The sequence below is a fragment of the Periplaneta americana genome, chromosome 8 (assembly GCF_040183065.1).
Source record: "Periplaneta americana isolate PAMFEO1 chromosome 8, P.americana_PAMFEO1_priV1, whole genome shotgun sequence".
Taxonomy (NCBI): Eukaryota; Metazoa; Arthropoda; class Insecta; order Blattodea; family Blattidae; genus Periplaneta; species Periplaneta americana.
Genome location: NC_091124.1, coordinates 83,176,306 through 83,198,727, shown reverse-complemented (window position 1 = coordinate 83,198,727; position 22,422 = coordinate 83,176,306). Strand labels below are relative to the sequence as shown.

Genomic DNA, 22,422 nt, shown 5'->3' with positions numbered 1-22,422 from the left:
CGTGGAAGCTCCACAGACTGTGCTATATGACAGAAAACAATTATACAATAACCTCTTACCTACTGAACCAGTCCTAACAAGGTGTGGTGTCCACTGCTATGGAGTAACAGCATATCTGACTGTGAAATGGATTCAAATCCTGGCTGGGACAAGTTACCTGTTCAAATTTTTTCCGGCATTTTCTCTCAACCCATTAAGAGCAAATGCTGGATAACTTTCGATGCTGGACTCACTTTTCTGGCATTATCACATTCATTTCACTTAGACCCTAGATAACCATCGCAGTTGATAAAGCGTCATAAAATAAACCCATTAAGAAAAAACAAGGTATAGTAGCTTGGTGAGTGATGGTCACTATCCATCACCAGATTTTGTTAGGAAAATAGGATGTTTGGCTTACAGATTTAAAATTTTAGCATCATGAGTTCGAAATATCAATAATGTTCATTATAAATTTTGTCCTACTTTTATTTTTCGAGCATTCTACATTACTGATTGCCCAGAATTTTCACAGCTATGGAGGTAGAAAACAATATCATAACTTGTCCCTTAACTGCAAAGATGAACAGGTTAAAAACAACCTTTCACAGCAATGTCAGAACTTAATGGTTATTCTTGAGCAATTACACCATTTTCATCATGATTATTGTCTTTAGATGGGTACAACATATCATACAATAACTGCTGTACTTTGAGTTTGAAAGTTCCCTTATCTCTTTGGTTCAATAACTTTACATCTGGAACTATACTCCTGAAGAACATCTCATCTGCATCTGCACCAGCCAATTGATCATACTGTTGTACTATTGGAGGATTGGCTGGCTTTGAAGTTGAATAACCTGGTGTTTGTATAAACTTCAGAAAGTCTTCTATTTGTTGAGTTCTGCAATTCGATTGGCTCGACTTGACACTGTTCACATGCCTCGAATGTGAGGAGGAGTCTTCCAGTTTCACACGCTTTGCACTGTGATTGTTTACACTTTCACTCTCTATAATGTCTGTATCACTAGTGTCATCATAAAGGTACTCTGCCACTCCATCCTCTGAATTCACTACACCTTCTAATTCAAAGTCTTCTGAGTAATTGCTCACATTTATATACTGGTCTTCATGTGTTCCATATGCTTTCTGGTCATTGATTGTGATGACACTCTCAGTATCATCAATTTCTATGTCAGGTCCAAATCGTGGCTGTATTCTGTAACATAAGCAAGAATTAGTAAACATTAATCTACAGGCCTTAAGAAATAACACGTAACTCTGTATCATCAGTAGAGCCCGGAATTTTAGGTGCTAAAAGTTAATATTGTTCCTTGCTATAGTTTATAAATATAGAAGCCATGCCCACTTCTTTGAGATGTCATTCAGTATGTTCCCTTCGGTACCGCTAAAGGTCTCTAATCCTCTTAACCACCACTTACAAACTAGCGCACAATTTATCATTGCTATGCCTCCACTTCTTTGAGATGCCATTCTTGTCATTCAGTATTTTCCCTTTGGTATCATTAAAGGTCTTTAATCCTCTTAACCACCACTTACAAATTAGCGCACGGTTTACAAGATCCATTCCTCAGTCCTTCTGACTCTGTTGTCTATTATTACATATCGGACTCTTGTGAACTAAACTTAAAACCCTCCTCAGGGGCACCACTTCTATTCATCTACACTCAGTGTCATTCTTAACTTTTAGCACCTAAAATTCCGGTCTCTAATCATCAGAGAATATATTGATGCTTAGGCACAATAGCACACTCCACTTCAATTTTGGACTTTGGATGTTTCTCAATTGAGGTCTTCAATTAAATATCCAATGCCTACATATGATAAATAAGTTTAATATACTGTGTACTTAATATGTATCTTTGTTCTGGCAATAAATTATTACTATTATTATTATTATTATTATTATTATTTTGCGTCAATGGGATTGGCGATAGCGAGATAGTATTTGACGAGATGAGGCCGAGGATTCGCCATGGCCTATTACCTGAATTTGTCTTATGGTTGTGTAAACCTCGGAAAAAACCCAACCAAGTAATTAGCCCGAGCGCAACTTCAAATCAGCAGGCAAGCACCTCAGCTGACTGAGTGCAGTGAAGTGAAGTAATTAAAAACAATCTATTAACTCTAGGTTCATTAACAATAAATATATAAATAATATTTCTTCAGTTAATGTTATTAAATTAATTATTGTTATTCATTCACCATACATCTAGTTTCTAAATGTTCAGATATTTTACAAATTTAATGTAGGTCGTTAATAGTCCGTTGGCTAACTTAATAAAGGCCCTAGACCTATAATATAATGTAATTAATCTGGACGCCAAATAAAGTTTTTCTAAAATGAGAAATTTTAGGTCCAACAGACACATCACCATAAATTGTTCGACAGATTCGTTATGTTGAATCTTGATTTTCCCGACTCGTTTGTGCTGACCTCTCTGTAAGTGTAAAGGCTAGTCGCTGGGCTGTTAGGTTCTTTTCTGAAAATATTTGCTGTTCGGAATTGGAAGTCTATGTAAGTTAATATTATACAATTGTTTAAAATAATTTAAAGAAAAGGACCCCGTAATGTAAGTAACTGTGACGTGATTTCCCCTGTTTCCCAGACCCTGCAACATAACCATTCGGTTGGATAATATCAAGTCTGTACTGTGTTGTATATTGCTTTATATTCAAGGTACCACTGTATTAGGTCTATGTCCTTTAAAAATTTAATAGATGTGCTTTGTTGCTGTAAATGGAGCTTTAGTGCACTTTCTGCTGTTTTTAGGTTGGGCCTATTTCAGTTAATTCACACAACTTACCTCCCCATGAATGCGGATTAACGAGGTTCTACTGTATTTCTGGAACTACAGGAATATTTTCTGCATGTTGCGTTCTACAAAGTTATCAGAAAATCAAAACCAAACATCAATGTGACTTACGTTTTCAAATGTGGAATCAAGAAAGTCATCATATTCGCCCACGGCCACTTGATTTTTCTTTTCGTCTTTGCACTTGCTTGCTGATTCACTATTCGTCTATAAACACATCTAAGACTGGTCCATTTGTCCCTGCAGGCAGTTGCTGAAATTTATATTAAGGAATTATGATCAATGTACTACATTATTAAATGGTAAACCTAATAGCATATTAACATATAAGATAGGCTATTCTATTAAATATCAATTTCATGTAATACGTTACTTCATTATTAATCTAGGCCTATAACAAACTGAATGTATTACCCGTATTACCGTAATAAATTCGTCTTTTCTTCCTTTTATTTCATTATTCAAGAGGTTGTTCAGGCTAAACTTGAATTTGAGTAAGCACCACTTTACCTATCATAGCAATAAGATGAGGTCTGTGACAAGGTTGAAAATAGATGAGCAGTTAGTTAACTAACAGGTCAAAATCTGAGACAGTCCCTAAGTCTGACAGCCCCTTGGTCCATGATAAGATACAATTAATTATGGCAGCCGACAAATCACTTTGGTGCTTTTCCCCCTGGACCAATAATACAACGCCTAATACGTTCACCGGCGACCACAATTATTTACCGCAAAGTCGCGTATTATCCCTTCCTTCATTATTACGAGACCAGAGGGTTATATGACATTATGCAGTGCAATTTCCGAGAATTACATATGACACGTTTGTAAACATTTCGACAGGATCAGACCACTTTTCAAGAGAATCGGGCTAATAGTCACTTGGACATTCTTACATTCGATGCTGCCCAATGCCCATGCAAACCAAAAAAAGAAATCTTACTCCCTTTCATTTCCTATTTGTTTCGATTTATGTCACTCCTTATCATTACATTTTAATTCGAGACTAGCTTCCAGAATAACAGTACCAATAAGGTTAGATTTGTTTCCGTGTATGGGTGTATGTATAAAATATGGGCACCAAGCCACTTTGCCAATGTAAATTTATCTTGATGAACGTAAAAATAATATAGGTCTAATGATACCTCTGAGTTCTGGCTCATATGTAATTACATCTATTATCAGGCAGTAAGTACATCTCACTTGACGATATGTGTCAGAGGAAGAACAATTGTTTGTAATACATCTGAAGTCTGATTAGTGTAATATGTTACTAGTCAGCGATGTATACAATGGGGGGGAAAGGAACTAGCCACCCTACCCCATTATATCCTGGCTTAGTTGCCTCATAAGTGGTGCCTTGTTGGTATTACTTGTGAGATTCAGACCTATCTTCGGACAGTTGACTAAACAACAATGTGAACGAATACTATCGATATTATAGTTCCGATCAAACAGTACGTTTGTAGGTTCGGGGGTAATGAATCAAGAAAAAACAAGACACTACAATTCCCAAATCAACCAATTATCAACGAATTATAGCTATTGTACAGTAAACAAACAGTAAAGATACGATAGAAAGGTATGTCATACAATTCCTCGGCCTCATATCACTTAAATAATTCCCTAAACTAATCCACTAACCTAGTCACATACCTCGGCTTACTGTCACTTTAGTTAGGTATCTCCTCATTTAACCCATAAAGAAACTTAAATCAAACATTGATCCCACTCTCTCTTTCATGACATCATACCTTACCATCGTACCTTTAGAATTACCTAATAAACATAATACACAAGACTACAAACCAACATTCGCGCATTCACCTAACCTCACTAGTTGTAAGTAAAATGTACAACTTGACATTTATAAGCATATTATTTTACTAATTATGTCTGTTAAAATTATACTAGAATAATATTCTGGACATTTTACATTATATTTAAATGTTATTATCTTTTATCTTCACGTGTCTTGTTATTAGAGTATATTTACAAATATTGACATCCTTACAATATTTGCAACTAAATTTTATACATACGGTACAGTTTACACTTTACAGTGGGTACACTCGTACACTATTACATCTACATTGTAGTTTTGTCTTATGAACCAAGCGTATAGGATCACATAGTTACAAAACCTTCCCGTTCTGTAAGACCTGTGAGTTACGTACGTGTTTTATTGAGCTGTCTCGCGATGTCTGTCCACAAAGCCCACACGATGTCCCTATTGGTATAGTCTTCGTTTGCTACATCATACAAAGCTTCTCTTTCTTGAACAAGAGTCACCAAAAGATGAACTTCACCTACTGTCCAAGATGCCATGATTATTTATCTAGAAATGATATAATGTGCATTCAGCAACTTTTTTTAATCCCTATTCATCACATGAAAACAATGGCGGTAAATACTCGTCGATACTTATGTCTTTCCGTTCCGTCTCATTGGATCATACCGGACCAGTGGGATCTTTATGCCATCTAGCGTTATTAAAGTAAGTATTCAAGCAATATTATCTAGTAAAGTGAAATAAATTTTATTGTACGTACATTCTGTGAAAACTTTATTCCAAATATTTTGTGTTGCAAACTGTATAATAAATATACCTATATTTTATGTGAACCACTGCCGTGTATTATCACAGGCAACGACGACGACGACGACGACGACGACGACGACGATGATGATGATGATGATGATGATGATGATGATGATGATGATGATGATGATGATGATGATGATGATGATGATGATGATGATGATGATTCGGTATAAGCTAATATGTGAACTGCATCATTCCTAGTTTCCTACTTAGCTCATTTTCTTGCGTCACTCAAGCGGATTATTCGCGCACACAAGTTGAAAAAGGTTCTATAGATGCTTTCATTTCATTATAGAAATATTCAAGATTGAAGTAGCATCATTCTAAATATATACACAAACATGAGCAATTCATTTCCTCTACAAATGGGGTATGAACCCATTACCGTACTTAGCTTACTTTTCTAATATAATGTTTAGTTTGGAATACATTTTGGTGTATGGTGCACAAAAATTGTTACTATTGCTCCAATAGCTCCTGTTAATGGCCATGGTTTATCTAATATCAAAGAAAATTTCTCTGAATAAAACATTCATTGGGAAGGACCATAAAACTGCAATTACACAGTTTAATTTTATTTGCGCGTACGCATGCAATCTGGGAAGAATATTGAAAGAATTAAGTTTCAAACGCACGTTCAGTTAAGAAGCGTGAAGATTTTGTGTCTACATGGAGCGCCGTTTTGAACGTCATCTTCACTATGTAAATATATTAATTAATATTAAATAAACATCTTGCATTCATTGCTTGAATGCTTAAAGTTTAAAGAAAAATTGAACCGTGTAGATGCACCTTAAGAGAAGTTTATTGCTGTTATATAAACAATCAAATTCTATAAGACGTATCCTCATTCAAATACAACCTCAATTATTTTGCAGAAGAAGATTTGCAATACAAAATAAAATGTCATATGTGATCGAATTAAAATTATTTCTGTAACATTGTTTTGACTTTTAAAAAAGCATAGCTCTTGAAAAATGAGTAAAGAAGCATTTGTATACAATTGGAAGGTCTTCTCACGAACATGTGTGATAGATGTTTAAAGTAAGTCTGTTATCAAGAAGAACTTCAAGATACTTGGTGGTAGTTGTGAAAAGGATATTCTCATTTTGGATGGTAAGAGGCTGAAACAGCTGCGGAAGTGTTTTTGTGAAAACAACTGCTTGTGACTTTGTGCCATTTACCTTAAGGCGTCATTTTGTGGACCATTGGGTGATGTGATAATATTTAAAGTTTCCTACATTTGTAGACAAGCAAAAAGAATGTTTATGTGCATAGTATACATAACAGTGTCATCGGCGTATAGCGAAATTTTGGGATGAACTGGTATAATACAGTGTTTGACTTTAAAACAAATCCTTTGAGGAATTCCTGCATTTATTATGTAAACGTCCGTCTTGAACACGAAAAATTTTGTATGTAAGATAACTGACAATGAGTTGAATATAATTTAGAGGAATATGAAGATTGTGAAGTTTATGTAATAAACCGGTGTGCTAGACAGCATTGAAAGCTTGCTGAATGTCAAGAAATGTAGCAAAAGTGTGTTCTCCAAGCCGAAATCATCCTTGGATGGATGTTGTTAGCCCATGAAATGCTTCTCTGGGGAGATGGTGAAGTTAAAATCCAAGCTGTTCGTGATGTATGACGTCTGGTGCAGTTAAATATGGCTTTAGTAGTGTGCCAGAATGATACGTTCAAAAATGTTTGCGATTAAGCCTATCCACTCTAATAATAATATTGAGAAGTTCATGGTTAATGTGGCGAATGACTCGCCAGTGCTATCTAGCAGCAGAGATTGTAGGCAGCGAGGAAGACGTGGGGCAATGCACGGTTAACTGTGACATGAGTTTTGTTCTTCAACAAATACAGACCGATTATTTAGTCCTGACAGCTCAGCGACGCAAAAGAGGGGAAATAATAGGAGTAGTGGGAAGAGTTCCGAAGGAGAGATAGGAGCGAGCCGTCAGTAAAGAAATTCAGTACAGCTTAACTGTACTGGAAACACAATGCTCTACCGCATGCGTGACATCCGAGCGCTCTGAAAGCAAACGACAGACTAACGTGAACACCCCTTGGCGTAACTTAATGGACTCGCCTGACCCAGGCGCACATTGTCGGCGACTGCCAGGACTAAATAATCGTAGGCCTACTGTACATGTGTAAGCAATACCACTTAGGTGGTAGCCTATTGGTGTAAGTCGTAAAGATTATTCTCATTGTTGTTGCACACTATGTTAGAAAAATGTGGAATTGTTTGTTCTGTATTTTTTTATAAAAACTACGCTTGGCAAAAGCAGTGGCGTTTCGTGGCCTAGAATTTGTCAGGGGCTATTTGATTATAGTTTGTCATGCGTGGTACTAAAACTAAAAATGTATTTCATTATTGTTCATAAAATTACATTACCTTTACTTGTACTACACTACTTTACCGCGATACGAACCCGACCGCGACAGAACTGAATGAGCCCCAACAGTCGTCCCTCTCCCGGCGCCTTCACTCGCAACATCTGTGTTATAGGATCTAGCATCTCCGTGCACTGAGGGCTACGCAACGAGTTAGAAAGAGAAGACTATAGAGTGGCCATGTTGTCCTGTACAGCGCTCTTTGCGGTGCCACCGCGAAACACGGCAGATCTGAAGTAAGCGCCCACCCACATTTGTAAAAATTCGTCTGCTTACAATGTTGTATAACGGAGGTAAGAACTACAAAAAAAAAAAAAAAAAAAACGAAGAAAAAAACATGCCTGTTGTGTGTGCTCCATATAACTGCAACTTCAAAAGGAAAAATACAACTGATATATCATATTTCATGTAAATTTTATGAAGTTAAGTCCATAGTTTTGTTAATTAGCAATATATTTTTTTTCATGCATAAATGTGTAATAACGCCCGGCATAAACAAAATAAATGGTTCACTGGTAATGTACTTAAACTAAATACGGATAAAACCACTGCAATTACGTTTCAGACCCATTGAAAAACAAATAGCAATATAATATTAAAACTGTATTTCGACACCGGCATCCTTTATTTCTGCTCCTTCTATCCTTACTGCTTATACAAAAAGACGATGAGCTGTAGCTTATAAAAAGTAGGCCTATTTCGAAGACAAACGATTAATCAAATAAATGGTTCACTAGTAATAAAGTTAAACTAAATACGGATAAAACCGCTACAATTCCGTTTCAAACCCAGTAATAGCAATCAAATATTAAAATTGTATTTCGACACTCGCATCCAAAATAACTCAAAACTCTGGGGTAGATCGTATTGTTGTTAGTATTTTGACTGAAAGGACATGAAAGAACATAATTGAGTACCCACGTGCAATAATGGGGTAAGTATGAATATATTTCGTAACTACTTACCCCATTACTGTACGTGGGTGCTCAATTATACACTAATAATTATCTGTGGTGCCACAGCCCTTGAAGGGCTCAGACAGACCAGCCGGTTGTCGGCCTCACGTTCACATTTCGATAATAATTATACTCTACTGTAACAAAAAAAACTGAAAGCGTGTTTGGTCATGTTTTACCCACGTTACAAGCTTGGAGGTAAAGGTTGTTTACTACAGTTAGGGTCTACTTTCATTCTATGTCTTATGGTATAATGAGTAGTTTTGCAACGTGTAGAGACCGGGAAAACAATTTAATAAAATCATCCGAATCATACTATTAACATTTTCTTCAGTATATTTGCTAGGACTACTTGTCATACTACATGACAATTTTGCTTAGGTTATTCTTTTAAGCATTCCTTCTAGGAATAGCTCAAGTGTTTTAAATTTAGCGTACATAAGTTTAGATTAAGTTCCTAGCACGTATTTGACGAAATACCAGGTTTTTCCACTTCAGTTTAACTGATTTATGCAAACGAAATTTTGACAGCCGGCAATTGCAATGTTACTCATTGCTACTCCCACTTTGTTTTGGGCGCATAAGTTCATGGCGGACGGTCGTTCAATTTTCTTCAAACATGGCGGCGCAATGGCCACTCTATATCTTTCTCTTTCTAACTCGTTGGGGCTACGCCGAACCAAGAACTACGTCATACTCTCCTCGTAAGGTCTGTATTAAGGATCTAGCATCTCTGGGCTAGAATTTATCGCTTCTACAACAGAAGACTAGATCTGCGCGCAGATGAAGTCCAAACTTTGACCATAAAGAGAATGAGACTTCCTCTATATTTGAGAGTTGTTCGTAAATATCTGAAATAATATATTACGCAAATTTTCATGCGGGGCTGAGCCCCGAATGCCCCAAAGGACGAGACGCGCCTGGGCAAAAGATGCTAGATCGTTCTACAGATTTACAAAATACAGAGATAGGCGAGAGAGTTCTAGATAAAATTTTGAAATTAGAGAGACATAGTATCTGTACAAAAATTACAAAATATATTCAGATAACTTTAGATTATCGGACTCTAATAACAATAATAAATTGAAAAGTCAGGGGTAAGTAAAAATGAGATGTAATTGGAAAAGTATACCGTAGTTTCAAATGAAACTTAGGCCTGCTGTGTTTAATATTTTGCTTTAATAACAGACTGAAGAGAATAGATATTCCTTCACTGAATTTAAAAGCTTCTTCTTCCGAAATATGGGTCAAATTCAAAGAAAATGTTCGAGGCGCCGTCCGCTACTCTCTCGGAAGAAAGTCCACATTTCCCACCAGAATCAAGAGCCGACTTTCAATGGACTTCATATTATAATAAAAATTTGTCATCGCTTCAACCTATTTAATAATAATAATAATAATAATAATAATAATAATAATAATAATAATGGCTTTATTTAACCTGGCAGAGTTAAGGCCGTAAGGCCTTCTCTTACTCTCAACCAGGATTAAAATTTGCTTACATAGTTGAACATAAATCTGGATCGGAATTAAGTAATTACATACAGATACAATTTAGGTATATAATGAGATCAAAAGGGGTTATATCACTTATTAATTTTTTTATTCACTGAGGAGTGCAGTCTAGGCTGCCCTCAATTCTATGTTACGTATTGTATTTATTTCATTTAGAAGTGGTCTGTATAGCGCTAAATGCGTTGATCGATCTTATTTAGAGAAATATTTATGGGATATTAAAAACTTTCATTGTTAAGTAACATTACATTAAATGGTATTATAACGTTCAATGTGAAAATAAATTTATAACATAAATAAGCATAACTTATTTTGCTCATTGAATAAATATACAGGGCTTTCATTTCAAAACTTCCCATTCGAATTAATAACTGATTATATAAATTGAATTCAATTTAAATAAAAAAAATACGTCAATTTAGATATTGAGGGGGAAGTCTAAAATCAGGCTTACTTTCATTTTAGATTTCAACCTCCACCCCAGCCATTCCCACTTTGAAATTTAAAATGGCACTCCTATATTTTTATACTTAAATATGAAAGAGCATACGGGGGGTGGAGGTAAAATCTAAAATGAAATTAAGCCTGGTTTCAGACAACCCCCTCAATATCTAAATTGACGTGCTTTTGTTTAAATTGAATTCAATTTAAATAATTAGTTATTTAGACTGAGAAGTTTTGAAATGAAAGCCTTGTATATACGTAGTTGATCTGTAATCAGTATTAGCATTTATAATTTAAAAATAAACACATAACTATATGAGAAAGCTATTAATTGTTAATAATGTAAGTAAACTAGGAATATCAGTTCTCAAGTCGACAAATACTTAACAACCTCATGTGAGCCCGTAGTTAGCTCCATAAGCAAGTACTTTGGTCGCCCATATTGAGAACACAGCACTAAAATTCCAAACTCGGCCGCCTGTCATGTCCCAACTTTAGAGAAAATGTAGGCCTATAGACTTGAAAGTTTCACTTACAGTTTTCAGTTATAATTAGCTATCTGAACTATGAGCAGAAGGGGCCCATTAAAGTAAACGATCTTCCTAGGCATAGAGCAATACCATAATGAGGATGGAAGTCATGAGTAGTTTCTAATTACTGAGAAATTAAATTTCAAGCTATTAAAAAAAAATATTTTTATAAATGTATTTTATCTTTCATTGCAAAATAAACGCTTGGAAAGATTTATTGATCTACAACATAGTCTCCAACTGAAGTACTTCGAACTACACCTGCCATCTATTTAATGCAAAGCTGAATATTTAATTGAAGTACCTACTTACTTCTGAATTCATTCTGTTGTTTCAGAACCAACTATCAGACGAGATCAAACGCAAGGACAACGTAAAATTTGAGCCAGATACCTGCTTAACTTCAGGCTGTCACCATGGTTATGATGTATCAATTTGCTTTTTGGTTCTCCACGAGGTTTGGTTCCTTAGTGGTGGCCACTTTAACGCTTGTGAGTACGCCATTATAACATTTTTGTTCATTTTATACAGTACGGCTAGGATTTTTTGACTCGCAATCTATTGTAACTTTTTATTTATGGAAATATTTTCCGTAATTAACTGTAATTCCTGTTCATGTCACGTAAAATTTACATTTTATTCCTTTTTTTGTCTTAATCTTCAAAATTGAATAGATGGCAATGAAGGAAGAGCTTGAAATAGCATGTAGTGGTAAAGAGCTATCACGTAACTCGATGTTACTGCCACAATTGCCTCGCACTGACTGGTGGCTCACGCTGCATCGCGTCCTTCCTCCGCTGTCAGAAGTATACAAAACCACGAGTCAAGCAACAAGCGAGGCTGCCGCGCGTGGCAGCCTCGCTTCGTGAATACTCGGCTTTAGAGATTGCAGGGAGCCCAAGGACAATCTTGACTGCAAGAACAATGATTTCTATAGCGTTCGTAGCGGAATAAATTTTCTGATATTATTTATTGTAACATTTAATCGCGAGGACAATACTTCTTTCCTCCAGAGAAGAAAGAATACTTTCGCTGGTGGGGAAGACACTAGATTTCTTCGGTTTGGGAATTTCCTGTAATATGTATTTGTATAATCTTGGAACTCTATCGTTTCAGATACAATCCATAACGGCCCTTACATTCTGCATTGTGTGGATTGAAAATCAAGATAAAGTGAAAGATAAAATAGGAACCTGGTTAAGAGAAAATGACATGCGCTTCATGACGGGTACATTACACGACATGGAGAGAGGCAAGTGAAAGCAATATTACGATTGCATGCGTGCGAAAATTCTTTATGAAGTTTGAGGCACGTTTTTATTTCTCCATTCCTTTTCACTTCCCAATTAGGCTACACAAATGAAATGTAATAAGAAATTGTTGTGATGCTTTAAAACCTTGAGTTACAAATTTTGATATAAGTACAGTTCCAGAAATTTTACTAAGTTCCAGATACAACGCTTTGCGCGTGTGCAGTGAACAAGAGTGCCTGTATATATGCTACTTGTGGACAGTTGTGAGAAGCGTGTTGCCTATATACAGGTGCACTCTCAAAAAGACTCTGGCTTTTTTTTCCCCGGAACTATACATATTTTCAGTACCTGTTGGCCCGTCTTACTTACTTACTGGCTTTTAAGGAACCACGAAACCAAATACATACAGTGCGTTCGTAGCTCGGCCGGACCGTTGTAACATAACCTAAATAATATAAACAAGTGTTAGAAAAGTTTTAATTAGGGATGATGAAATAAACAAGCAAACTTTTAATTAAGAATGTTAAAATAAAAAATAAACATGAATAATTTTAAAAGCAACAATTATTGAAATTACAATTTTAAAATTTGAATGTTTTAGTGGTCCGGCTGAGCACTGTACATACATACATACATACATACATACATACATACATACATACACAAGCAAATTATAAATACTGGTGTTTTTTATTTTACTGCACATCAAATTATCAGAGTTATTTGACGTTTAGTAAAAACTTTGTTACTGAATAATATGCAGATTAGTTGAAACATTATTGTTGTGTTAGAACTCTTAATTTATTATTTCAGTATGTACCTATGTTGTATGTTGCGTGTATTTAGTCAATAGTCTGAAGTCTTGTTGGAAACTTATAAGTGACACCAATAAGGCATCACCCGTCCGTGAGAGAAATTAGCCAGGAGATAATGGAGCAGTGTGGCCAGTTTCTTTCCCTTCCATTGCTTACATCGCTGACTAGTAGGCTAACATATTTGACTAATCAAATTTAAGAAATACGTATGCAATAATAATAATAATAATAATAATAATAATAATAATAATAATAATAATAATAATTGTTCTTCCTCTGACGCGTATCATCGAGTGAGATGTACTACCTGATAATAGAACTATTTCAATAGGTTTATTATTATTATTATTATTATTATTATTATTATTATTATTATTATTATTATTATAATACAATTATACGCTTTCTTAAATGTTTGTTTCTTCGTCAGTTTTATCTTCCCTTTTACCGACTTGCAATCCAATGCAGTATAGGGGAAGGTATTATCTTCTGACCAATACTAGACAGGACCACATTGCGAGCCTCTTTGCTCATGTGGTCAGCATGCCACACGACCATCTCTGAGACAACACAGGACAGCACATGAGAAGGGACATCTGCACCCAGTCCCATACACGGAAAATAAATGTCTTCCATTGCTCATACCAGGACTCGAATTACAGATTACTTGGTTGGGAAACGCGTATACGGTATCCACATAGCCAACGCGTTCACATTTTACTTCACTTATCTGATAGAAAGAGGGAATTAATTTTGAATATACGTATAAGGAAAGTTTTTTGGTAATTGATTATTTTTCGTTATAGAAAGAGTAAAGACTGATCATTCCGATTAGTTTATTACTAGTTTTTCAAGGCAACGACTAATGCATTTCAGTAAATGAGTAGCCACCTCGACATTGTCACTTCAGCAGCCACGTAATCCATACAGCATTAACGAGGTACACAAAGGCTGTCATGTTACGGACGCATAAATATGTAATGACACTTACCGAGCCTGCACGTTAAATCGATTCCACGCTTTGCCTTTGAGATTTCATCAAGCCTATAGAAGACCTATACAATGTATACAGTAACAGTACTGTCATAGGCTTATGCGCATACTTTCAAGTCTTTTGTAAAGCTTTTGTTTCTTAATTGATCATTGTTCGAATGTTTTCTTGCTACTTTAGTTTAGTAGACGAATTGAAAACGTTTTCGTCGTATTTAATATGAAAATAATCTGTCGTCAAGTATTATTAATTTCATTTCGTCCTCAAAGCATGAAAATCACGAAAACCACGAACCAATGTTTTAAAGCATAATGCAAATATCTCGTAAATTCACTGCTTAAGGGACATATACAGATTGATTCACGAGGATTTACCGTCCTCTACGGAGCTTATTTCCGAAGACGTTCTGAGCAAAAAATGTCATATAAACATGGGTCCTATTCTCAATATTTACAGAATTACGTTTCGTTATTGGAACGCATTGCTGTGAACACATGATCTTGGTCAGCGTGCAGTCAGCAGCCAGCGCGAGCACTACGGAAATCAAAGATAGCCGTATGCAGTTACGTAGCGCGACGAGTGACGTTCACAAGCGTGCGGCCAAGTGTACTCAAGCGGACGGCGACATTTTTTAAAATGTGTTGTGAACTCTCCAAGACTGTAAATTAGGATGCAAAATTGAACTGCAAATAATTAAGTCGGTGGAAGTGGTGTGATTTGTAATAATTGCTGTGATAAATACGTAAGAATAATGTAATTTTCTAGTTAAAAATAGAAAAAGATGTCTGAACGAAACAACCAAGAAGTTCACAGCACATTTTGAGCTTCATAATAATTGCCAATTAAAGATATGATACTCCTGAATGGTTCATTCCCTATTTGTATTATTATTTTACCTTCAAACGCAAGAAAAAACATATTTTACAAAAAAAACTTTAAATTAGTGTAACTCTGAAAATATTGAGAATAGGAATTATGTTTATATGACATTTTTTGCTCAAAATGTCTTCAGAAATAAGCTCCGTAAAGGACGGTAAATCCTCGTGAATCACCCTGTATAAAGGCCTTGTGTATATATCTGTGTGTGTGCGTGCGCATGGAGAGAAAGAGCTGAATTTAGAGCGGATTTTCAATATCAACACTACGGCATGTTGAAATGTGGCCTATTTCAATCTGTGCTAGACGGACACTTGATGAGACCTCCATGACATGGCTCACCACTTCACGTAAGACAGCACAAGACATCACACCGATAGGCTAATGAACAAAAATCCGTTTCATGGAACGGATTAGAGCCCACGACAGCAAAATTAACTAGTCTTAGTCTTTGTGTACACCGCGGTCCTTATTAAATTTCCACGGTTCATTACATCTCCCATGTATATGTCTCTAATGTCTAATGAGATTTAGAAGTTTCCCGCCTTCCCTCCTCAAAATACAAACTTTAAAGATCGACAAGCTGCTCTCAGCATTTAGTTTAGTTTACTTATTATCCACTCAAGAACATTATGTTCATTATTAACTTCAGAGAAGATACACCAATATAGAACTAAGTGGAGGGAACATGTGGAAAGAATGGAAGAATACCGCATTCCAAAACTACTATTAGATTATAGACCAACAGGCAAAAGAAACATTGGCAGACCAAAGAAAAGATTGACTCAACAAATGTTTAATGCATGAGACCGGAACAAGCCTTCAGAGGCTTCAACCTTGACGATGATGATGATATTAACTTCAGAGAATAAATCTGTAGTGCTCGGGAAAAGTGGCACAAGTCAAAAATGTTAATTTTACAGGAGAAGGAAAAAAACTGTCTTCACACTGGTTTATGTCGATTTGATTTTCTTCTGTATGAATTATTGTAATGGGAGAAATACTTATGTCTCTTTTCCCAAGCGAGCAGATGTTCCGTAAGTTGTAAATAAATTAATAAAAAATGTTTGTGGAAACTGACTTATGCCATTTTTCCCAAGCACTGCAGAAATGATGTTAGGTAAACGCTACAGTACAAACATCTTCACTATACATTTCAGGCGTGGGACCGTAATAGAAATAAAGATGCACATTAGATACAGTAACTAAAAGTGACAGAGGATATGCAGAATCCCGATGGTGATTGCCTAAATACTTCTTTATTCTACAGCTTTGTAGTTTATTGTTATTTTGACGTAGAACTATGTCTTTGTCCTCAATAGGAATGGGAAGGGAGAACTTTGAAAGTTCACCGCCACATAAAATGCAACCCCCTCCATTTCACTTGTTCCCTTGTTTCCCTTGTTCTCCTTGTGTTCCCCTTGTTATTCTAGTTTGCTCTGTTTTCCCTGAGTTCCCTTTCTTCTCCTTGTATTCCCTTTGCTCTTCTTGCATTCCCCTTGTTCCTCTTCTATTCTTCCTGTTCTCCTTGTCTAGCCCTTGTTTTACTTGTCTCTTCCTTGTTTTCCCTACTTTCCCTTTGTTCTTCTTGTCTTCTTCCTTTTCTAATGTATTTCTCTATTTCTGTTCCTTTTGTTATCATTCTTTTTGTGCTCTCTTTGTCTTAGCCTTCTTGTCTTCGCTTTGTTCTCCTTGTATTTCTCTTGTTCTCCCTGTCTTATCCTGTCTTCCTCTTGTTCTTCTTGTTTTCTCCTTGTCTTCCTCGTGTTCTCCTTGTCTGCTTCTGCAGACAGTTAATATTAGAGAAGAAAAATTCGCTTCGGCGCCGGGGATCGAACCCGGGTCCTTGGTTCTACGTACCAAACGCTCTAACCATTGAGCTACGCCGAAGTTCAATCCACAGCACCGGATCGAATCCCTCTCCTCCAGTGTTTTTCCATTTGTGGCCTAATTCCAAGTGCGACATGTATGTTGACATTTTTATATTAAGTCAATTGCCATTATACAAGGAGCGCACTCAGTTGAGTGACTTGGTGGCCGGGATTCCACAGTAATATGCACTGTTGCTCGAAGAATCTATGTAAAGATTTTTTTCGATCCTACAGAATACGTCTGTTAGGCAACAATTATTCTGTAGGACTCAAAAAATAATCTTTACTTAGATTCTTCGAGCAACAGTGCATATTACTGTGGAATCCCGGCCACCAAGTCACTCAACTGAGTGCGCTCCTTGTATAATGGCAGTTGACTTAATATAAACATGTCAACATACTTGTTGAACTTGGAGTAAGGCCACAAAGGGGAAAAAAAAAAAACTGGAAGAGAGGGATTCGATCCGGTACTGTGGATTGAACTTAGGCGCAGCTCAATGGTTAGAGCGCTTGGTACGTAGAACCAAGGACCCGGGTTCGATCCCACCGCCGGAGCGAATTTTTCTCCTCTAGTATTAATTGTTACCGTAACAGACGTATTCTATACGACCAAAAATAAATCTTTACGTAGATGCTTCTGTAGATCCAAGTCATAGACAGTATCGCTTATTGCAAACCCGTCTGATTGTACAGTAGGTAGACTTCGTTTAACTCATGCCAATTCTTGTCCAATCTCCCAACTTACGTCGCTTTTTGTTCTGTGTTCTACATGATATGGTTGATTATATTGTATGTATATTTTTTCATTAATTTTCATAGATCTTTTTAAGTTGCAATGAATTTTTTTAACCGTGAACACAAGTTTGTATTCTTCTAACAAGATCATTAATTAGTCCTATTACTGCGACAGTTCCGTATAACTCGTAACTCCCTGAATATTTTGTGCAAGGAATTTTTCGGCACGAGGCATAATAATTCTATAAATTTCGCAATACTTCATTTATACAATATATACTTTGAAGACTATAGCCTTTATTGTTACAGTTGTCTTATTATCTTATTTAAACGAAATTCTAGGAGTCAATTTTGTGTAAATCGCTATGTTGTATCCTTTTTACTTCTTATAATTGAAGGGCTCAGAGCCAAAGGCGACTAACCCACAATTACAAAATGAGTAAATAAGAGTTGATATTAAGAGGATCCGGACAAAAATGATTGGTTTCACAATTTATTTTAATTGGTCTACATTGAATAAATACAAAAAAATATCATGAATCTATAACAACAATGTATAGTTTTGAAAAAAGGCTTAATAATGAACGATACAAAATTGTGGGTTGGTCGCCTTTGGCTCCGAGCCCTTCAATTATTCCTTAGTACACATTGCATAATAATTCCTGGATGAATTAATTGACTTGTAAATGGTGAATATGAACGAAATTCGTCAAATAGTAGACGAGAAAACACGCGCAAATGATGAAACATATACGAAATTACTTTTTCGGTGTTATAGATGGAAATATCGAAATTTGTTTTTACAACATCACCCTGCTTTCTGTTTATACTTACTGTATTGAGTAAATAAAATGAAGAATTGTATGTATTTAAGCAATTGTATTTATGTTTTCCAGATCCAGAGAGCTACTTGGTCGGTTTTATCGTTTATCTCTCATTGCATTGTTTCGCATGCGTGCTTTTGCTATACGGTAGTCTAAAAGTGAGTACGCACCTTAAAATTTCTGTATTACAATAGCGTTGTGTTTCCTTTCTAAACTAATGAACACAGTTTACATTCTTGAATGGTTAAATACATTGAAGTCATATATTTACGAAAGTATGTTTGAAATTACAGTGAAACCTCTCATTTACGGTCATCGAATCTGTCCTCATCTGGAAGGTGTCCTTTATTGGGAGGGAGGCTCCCCAATCTAACAGTAAATTTATAATATGCATTATGTATCCCTTCACAGTTTAAATGAAATGTATTACTGTAGTTTAATTCTCGATACAATACATTACAGTAAATTCTTTGCAACTTTGAACTACAGTAGGTAAGACCGAAAAAAAGAAAATACAGTGCTGTGCCATGCAGTCTTATTCTAGATCTACAGTTACGCAGTACTGTAATTTACAATTTTCAACTTAACCTTTACGTTCAGGTGCCATGTCTCTCGAAACAGAACAACTGATTGCAGTGAAGAGAATAATCCTACTAACCCTATCATGTGTCGAATACAATTTCACGATCGTGGAAACCTTGGATCCATCAAAGAGGTTAAATTTTATGGCTTCGTTTATCCACCTGCTTCCAGCTAATAAGGGGTAGCCGGCTGGGCTAGTGGTAGCCTACGAGACCCTTACGTTATGTTTCATGTTAAGGAATTTCTGTACAGTTCTCAAAACTAAATTTTCCATTATTGTAACACATTAGGTCTTGAAATCAAAGTTCTGTCCGCAGTCAGGAGGTACAGCAAGCTTAAGGTCTGCAAACAGCTGTCCGTGTCCGGATCTGAGAGCGTCTGTAAACGAGAGTTTAATTTATCATTATTTCTATATTATTTCAGTTGGGACATAAAAATCTGTCCATATATGAGAAGTGTCCGTATCTTGGGGATGTCCGTAAGAAGAGGTTTCACTGTAGGCCTACACCTAATGTATACAAGGCAACTTCCTACTTAGATTATAACTTCATACACTGTACTTGCAACTTATTTCTCTCTGAGTGTCTAAGTAGATATCCTTCAAATTTATTTTGTTTTTAAAATTAATATGGTCATAATAGAATATTTTTGTTTGCTTTAAAAATTTCCACACTCATAATTAGTTTACGATTTTTATGATCAGAAATTGCTGTTCCATATAAAGAATAAGAGTCACCCTCGGTAGTGCAGTTGATATAGCGCTTGCCTTCTATACTCGAGGTTGCGGGTTCGATCCCGGCCGAGGTCGATGGAATTTAAATGCGTTTAAATGCCACAGGCTCATGTCAGTAGGTTTACTGGTATGTAAAAGAACTCCTGCGGGACAAAAATTCCGACACACCGGCGACGCTGATATAACATCTGCAGTTTCGGCGTCGTTAAATAAACCATAATTTAATTTTTTTTAATATAAAGTCGTTGATAGTTCTAAGAGAATCATTTATAGAATAAATGTGACATTTTCACACCACATGCCAGTTTCGTGTATTAAAAACTTGCAATTTACTATATGAGAGTACCATAGCTTTCTTTCCTCCGATTAACCTCATGCATGTCTGATCTTCTTTATCTCTCCATATCCTTTCAAGGTCTTAATATGGCTTGTCTACCCATTTCTGGTATTGGAAATTGCACGACTGGTCTTCTTGACAATCAACTTCATCATTGCGATGTTACTGGTAAAGGAGAACGTTATGAATCTTGGCTTTCTGATCAGTTGCTGCTGTGGTGGAGGATTTCTTCTCTGTAAGTTTCTAAATTTTTTTCTGGTTATTATGCGTTATTATTTATATGACGCAGATTAGGAATAGAATCGAGTGTGGGATAAATTATTTTCTATTTATTTACATTTCGTAGAAACCATCACACTCAAATTGAACTTAGTTGTGGAAATGAAATCTCCAGTCATAAATATGTGTACTCGAGAGTATTATTATGGAGCTAATATGTGTATATAAGGTGATTCACGACTAATGACCCTCGCTTTAGGAATCAGTTCTTTAGGCCATTTTGAGCATAAAATGTTATATGAACATGGGTTCGATTATCATCAGTTTCAAAGTTATTCGTAAAAATCAAAAAGTCTCACTGTGAATCAGTCTTTGAAGTTGCTTGCATCCTAATACAAGCATTGGAATGTAAACTAAACGGAGGGTTGCACTGCGACGTGAAGTACGGGAGGGAAGGGAAAGATAGGTGTGCACGCTGCTGTGATCATCAGGGACAGCCATCAAGGGCGCTCACAGGGGGTAACCAGTGGTAGCAATTGCTAGGATAGTGCCAGGATAGTGCCACTATTTGAATCCTATAGATTCAAAATCCCCTATATCCACTTTCACGTCCACACCTGTGGAGTAACGGCTAGCGCGTCTGGCCGTGAAATCAGGTGGCCCGGGTTCGATTCCCGGTCGGGGCAAGTTACCTGGTTGAGGTTTTTTCCGGGGTTTTCCCTCAACCCAATATGAGCAAATGCTGGGTAACTTTCGGTGATGGACCCCGGACTCATTTCACCGGCATTATCACCTTCATTTCATTCAGACGCTAAATAACCTAAGATGTTGATAAAGCGTCGTAAAATAACCTAAAAAAATCCGCTTTCACAAATTGAAGAATTTTAACAGTAAGTGGTGGCAAATAGAGGGAATATTCAACCTAACAGTGACTTTTAACAAACCATTTTCTTTAAATTTAGTGACTTTTTGAATTGAAATTATATAAATCATTCGAATTAATTCTTAGCAAGCAATATATGCGCATAAAACAATTGTGAACAAAATGGTCTTTAGAAGGTTTTGAATCTAGAGGATTCATTTATTCGTTTGTACAAAAACTAAATGTAGCTATGACATTATGCTGTTAGACCCAACTAATAAAAGCACGAATTTGTATTTTAAAGTGTAAAAGGAGATGACTGTATTTCTTATATTACATTTTTTCTTCAGTGGACTCTGCTGCACATAAGAAAGTGGCTGTAAACGGGAATTTAGAGGAGTGGGGATGTAGAGTAGGTGATATTTTGCGTAATCAGAATCCAAATGGCCAAGAATAAATACGGCACTCTCATTAGCAGGATATTTTGCGCAATTAGACATTGCCTACTGAGAGAAAATAAATTTGTTTACATTACGCATTGTGTGATCATGTAATGCTGTAACAGCACGAGGCTCCTAATAAGTGATGGATTTATAAGAGTCATGCATTCGAATTGTGTTTTGACTGTAAAATTATGTTGTTTAGACAACTGTCTGAAGACAGGTCTGAACCTCACAAGTGATACCAAGAAGCAACTAGGCCAGAGAATAATGGGGTAGGCTGGCCTGTTCCTTTTCCCCTCCATTGCATACATCGCCGACTAGCTACATATTACACTAGTCAAACTTCAGATACATACAAACAAATTGTTCTTCCTCTGACAAATATAGTCAAGTGAGATGTACTGCCTGATAATAGATGTACATATCAGCCAGAACCTCAATCAGAGGAATTGTAAAATTATAACTATTGGTAATATGACGCATGTTCATGTAAACACTTTTGATCAAATTTACCTTTTTAATAGTCTCCAGAGCGAAGTGCGGGTTACAGAGATAGTGAGTACAGCGTTCACATATTGAGGGAGAACGGATCAGTTCACAGGAATTTTT

General features: G+C 36.2%; 2 protein-coding genes across 6 annotated transcripts in view; one reads left to right on the top strand and one right to left on the bottom strand.

Moving 5' to 3' along the window:
• LOC138704823 (ATPase family gene 2 protein homolog B-like) overlaps positions 1–22,422 on the top strand; it is a 463,635-nt gene that overhangs the window by 360,004 nt on the left and 81,209 nt on the right. For 3 of the 4 annotated variants that reach the window (XM_069833110.1, XM_069833108.1, XM_069833114.1), the window contains 3 exons: positions 11,610–11,763; positions 12,389–12,524; positions 18,710–18,795. In XM_069833110.1, the coding sequence (XP_069689211.1) occupies positions 11,689–11,763; positions 12,389–12,524; positions 18,710–18,795 (297 nt within the window). In that variant the 5' untranslated portion in view covers positions 11,610–11,688. Of the gene's footprint in view, positions 1–5,183; positions 5,314–11,609; positions 11,764–12,388; positions 12,525–18,709; positions 18,796–22,422 lie in introns of those variants that run through there. The other variant, XM_069833109.1, reaches the window with a different exon arrangement.
• Positions 448–5,144, bottom strand: LOC138704824 (uncharacterized). 2 transcript variants are annotated; one of them, XM_069833115.1, is made up of 3 exons: positions 4,994–5,144; positions 2,928–3,069; positions 448–1,198 (listed from the first exon to the last, which is right to left on the bottom strand). In XM_069833115.1, the coding sequence occupies exons 1-3, from the start codon at positions 5,142–5,144 to the stop codon at positions 610–612; spliced, it is 882 nt and encodes a 293-aa protein (XP_069689216.1). In that variant the 3' UTR covers positions 448–609. The 2 variants fall into 2 exon arrangements, with proteins under 2 accessions (XP_069689216.1, XP_069689217.1); XM_069833116.1 differs by lacking the exon at positions 4,994–5,144 and adding an exon at positions 4,626–4,758.

Bases quoted from the DNA above. Each gene is read 5' to 3' on its own strand.
- LOC138704824 (XM_069833115.1), bottom strand. From the start codon at position 5,144: ATGGCATCTTGGACAGTAGGTGAAGTTCATCTTTTGGTGACTCTTGTT. The intron at 3,070-4,993 runs GTACGTAACTCA...TATAAATTTCAG, and splicing joins GAGACAGCTCAATAAAACAC to CAACTGCCTGCAGGGACAAA. The intron at 1,199-2,927 runs GTAAGTCACATT...CTTATGTTACAG, and splicing joins TTGATTCCACATTTGAAAAC to AATACAGCCACGATTTGGAC.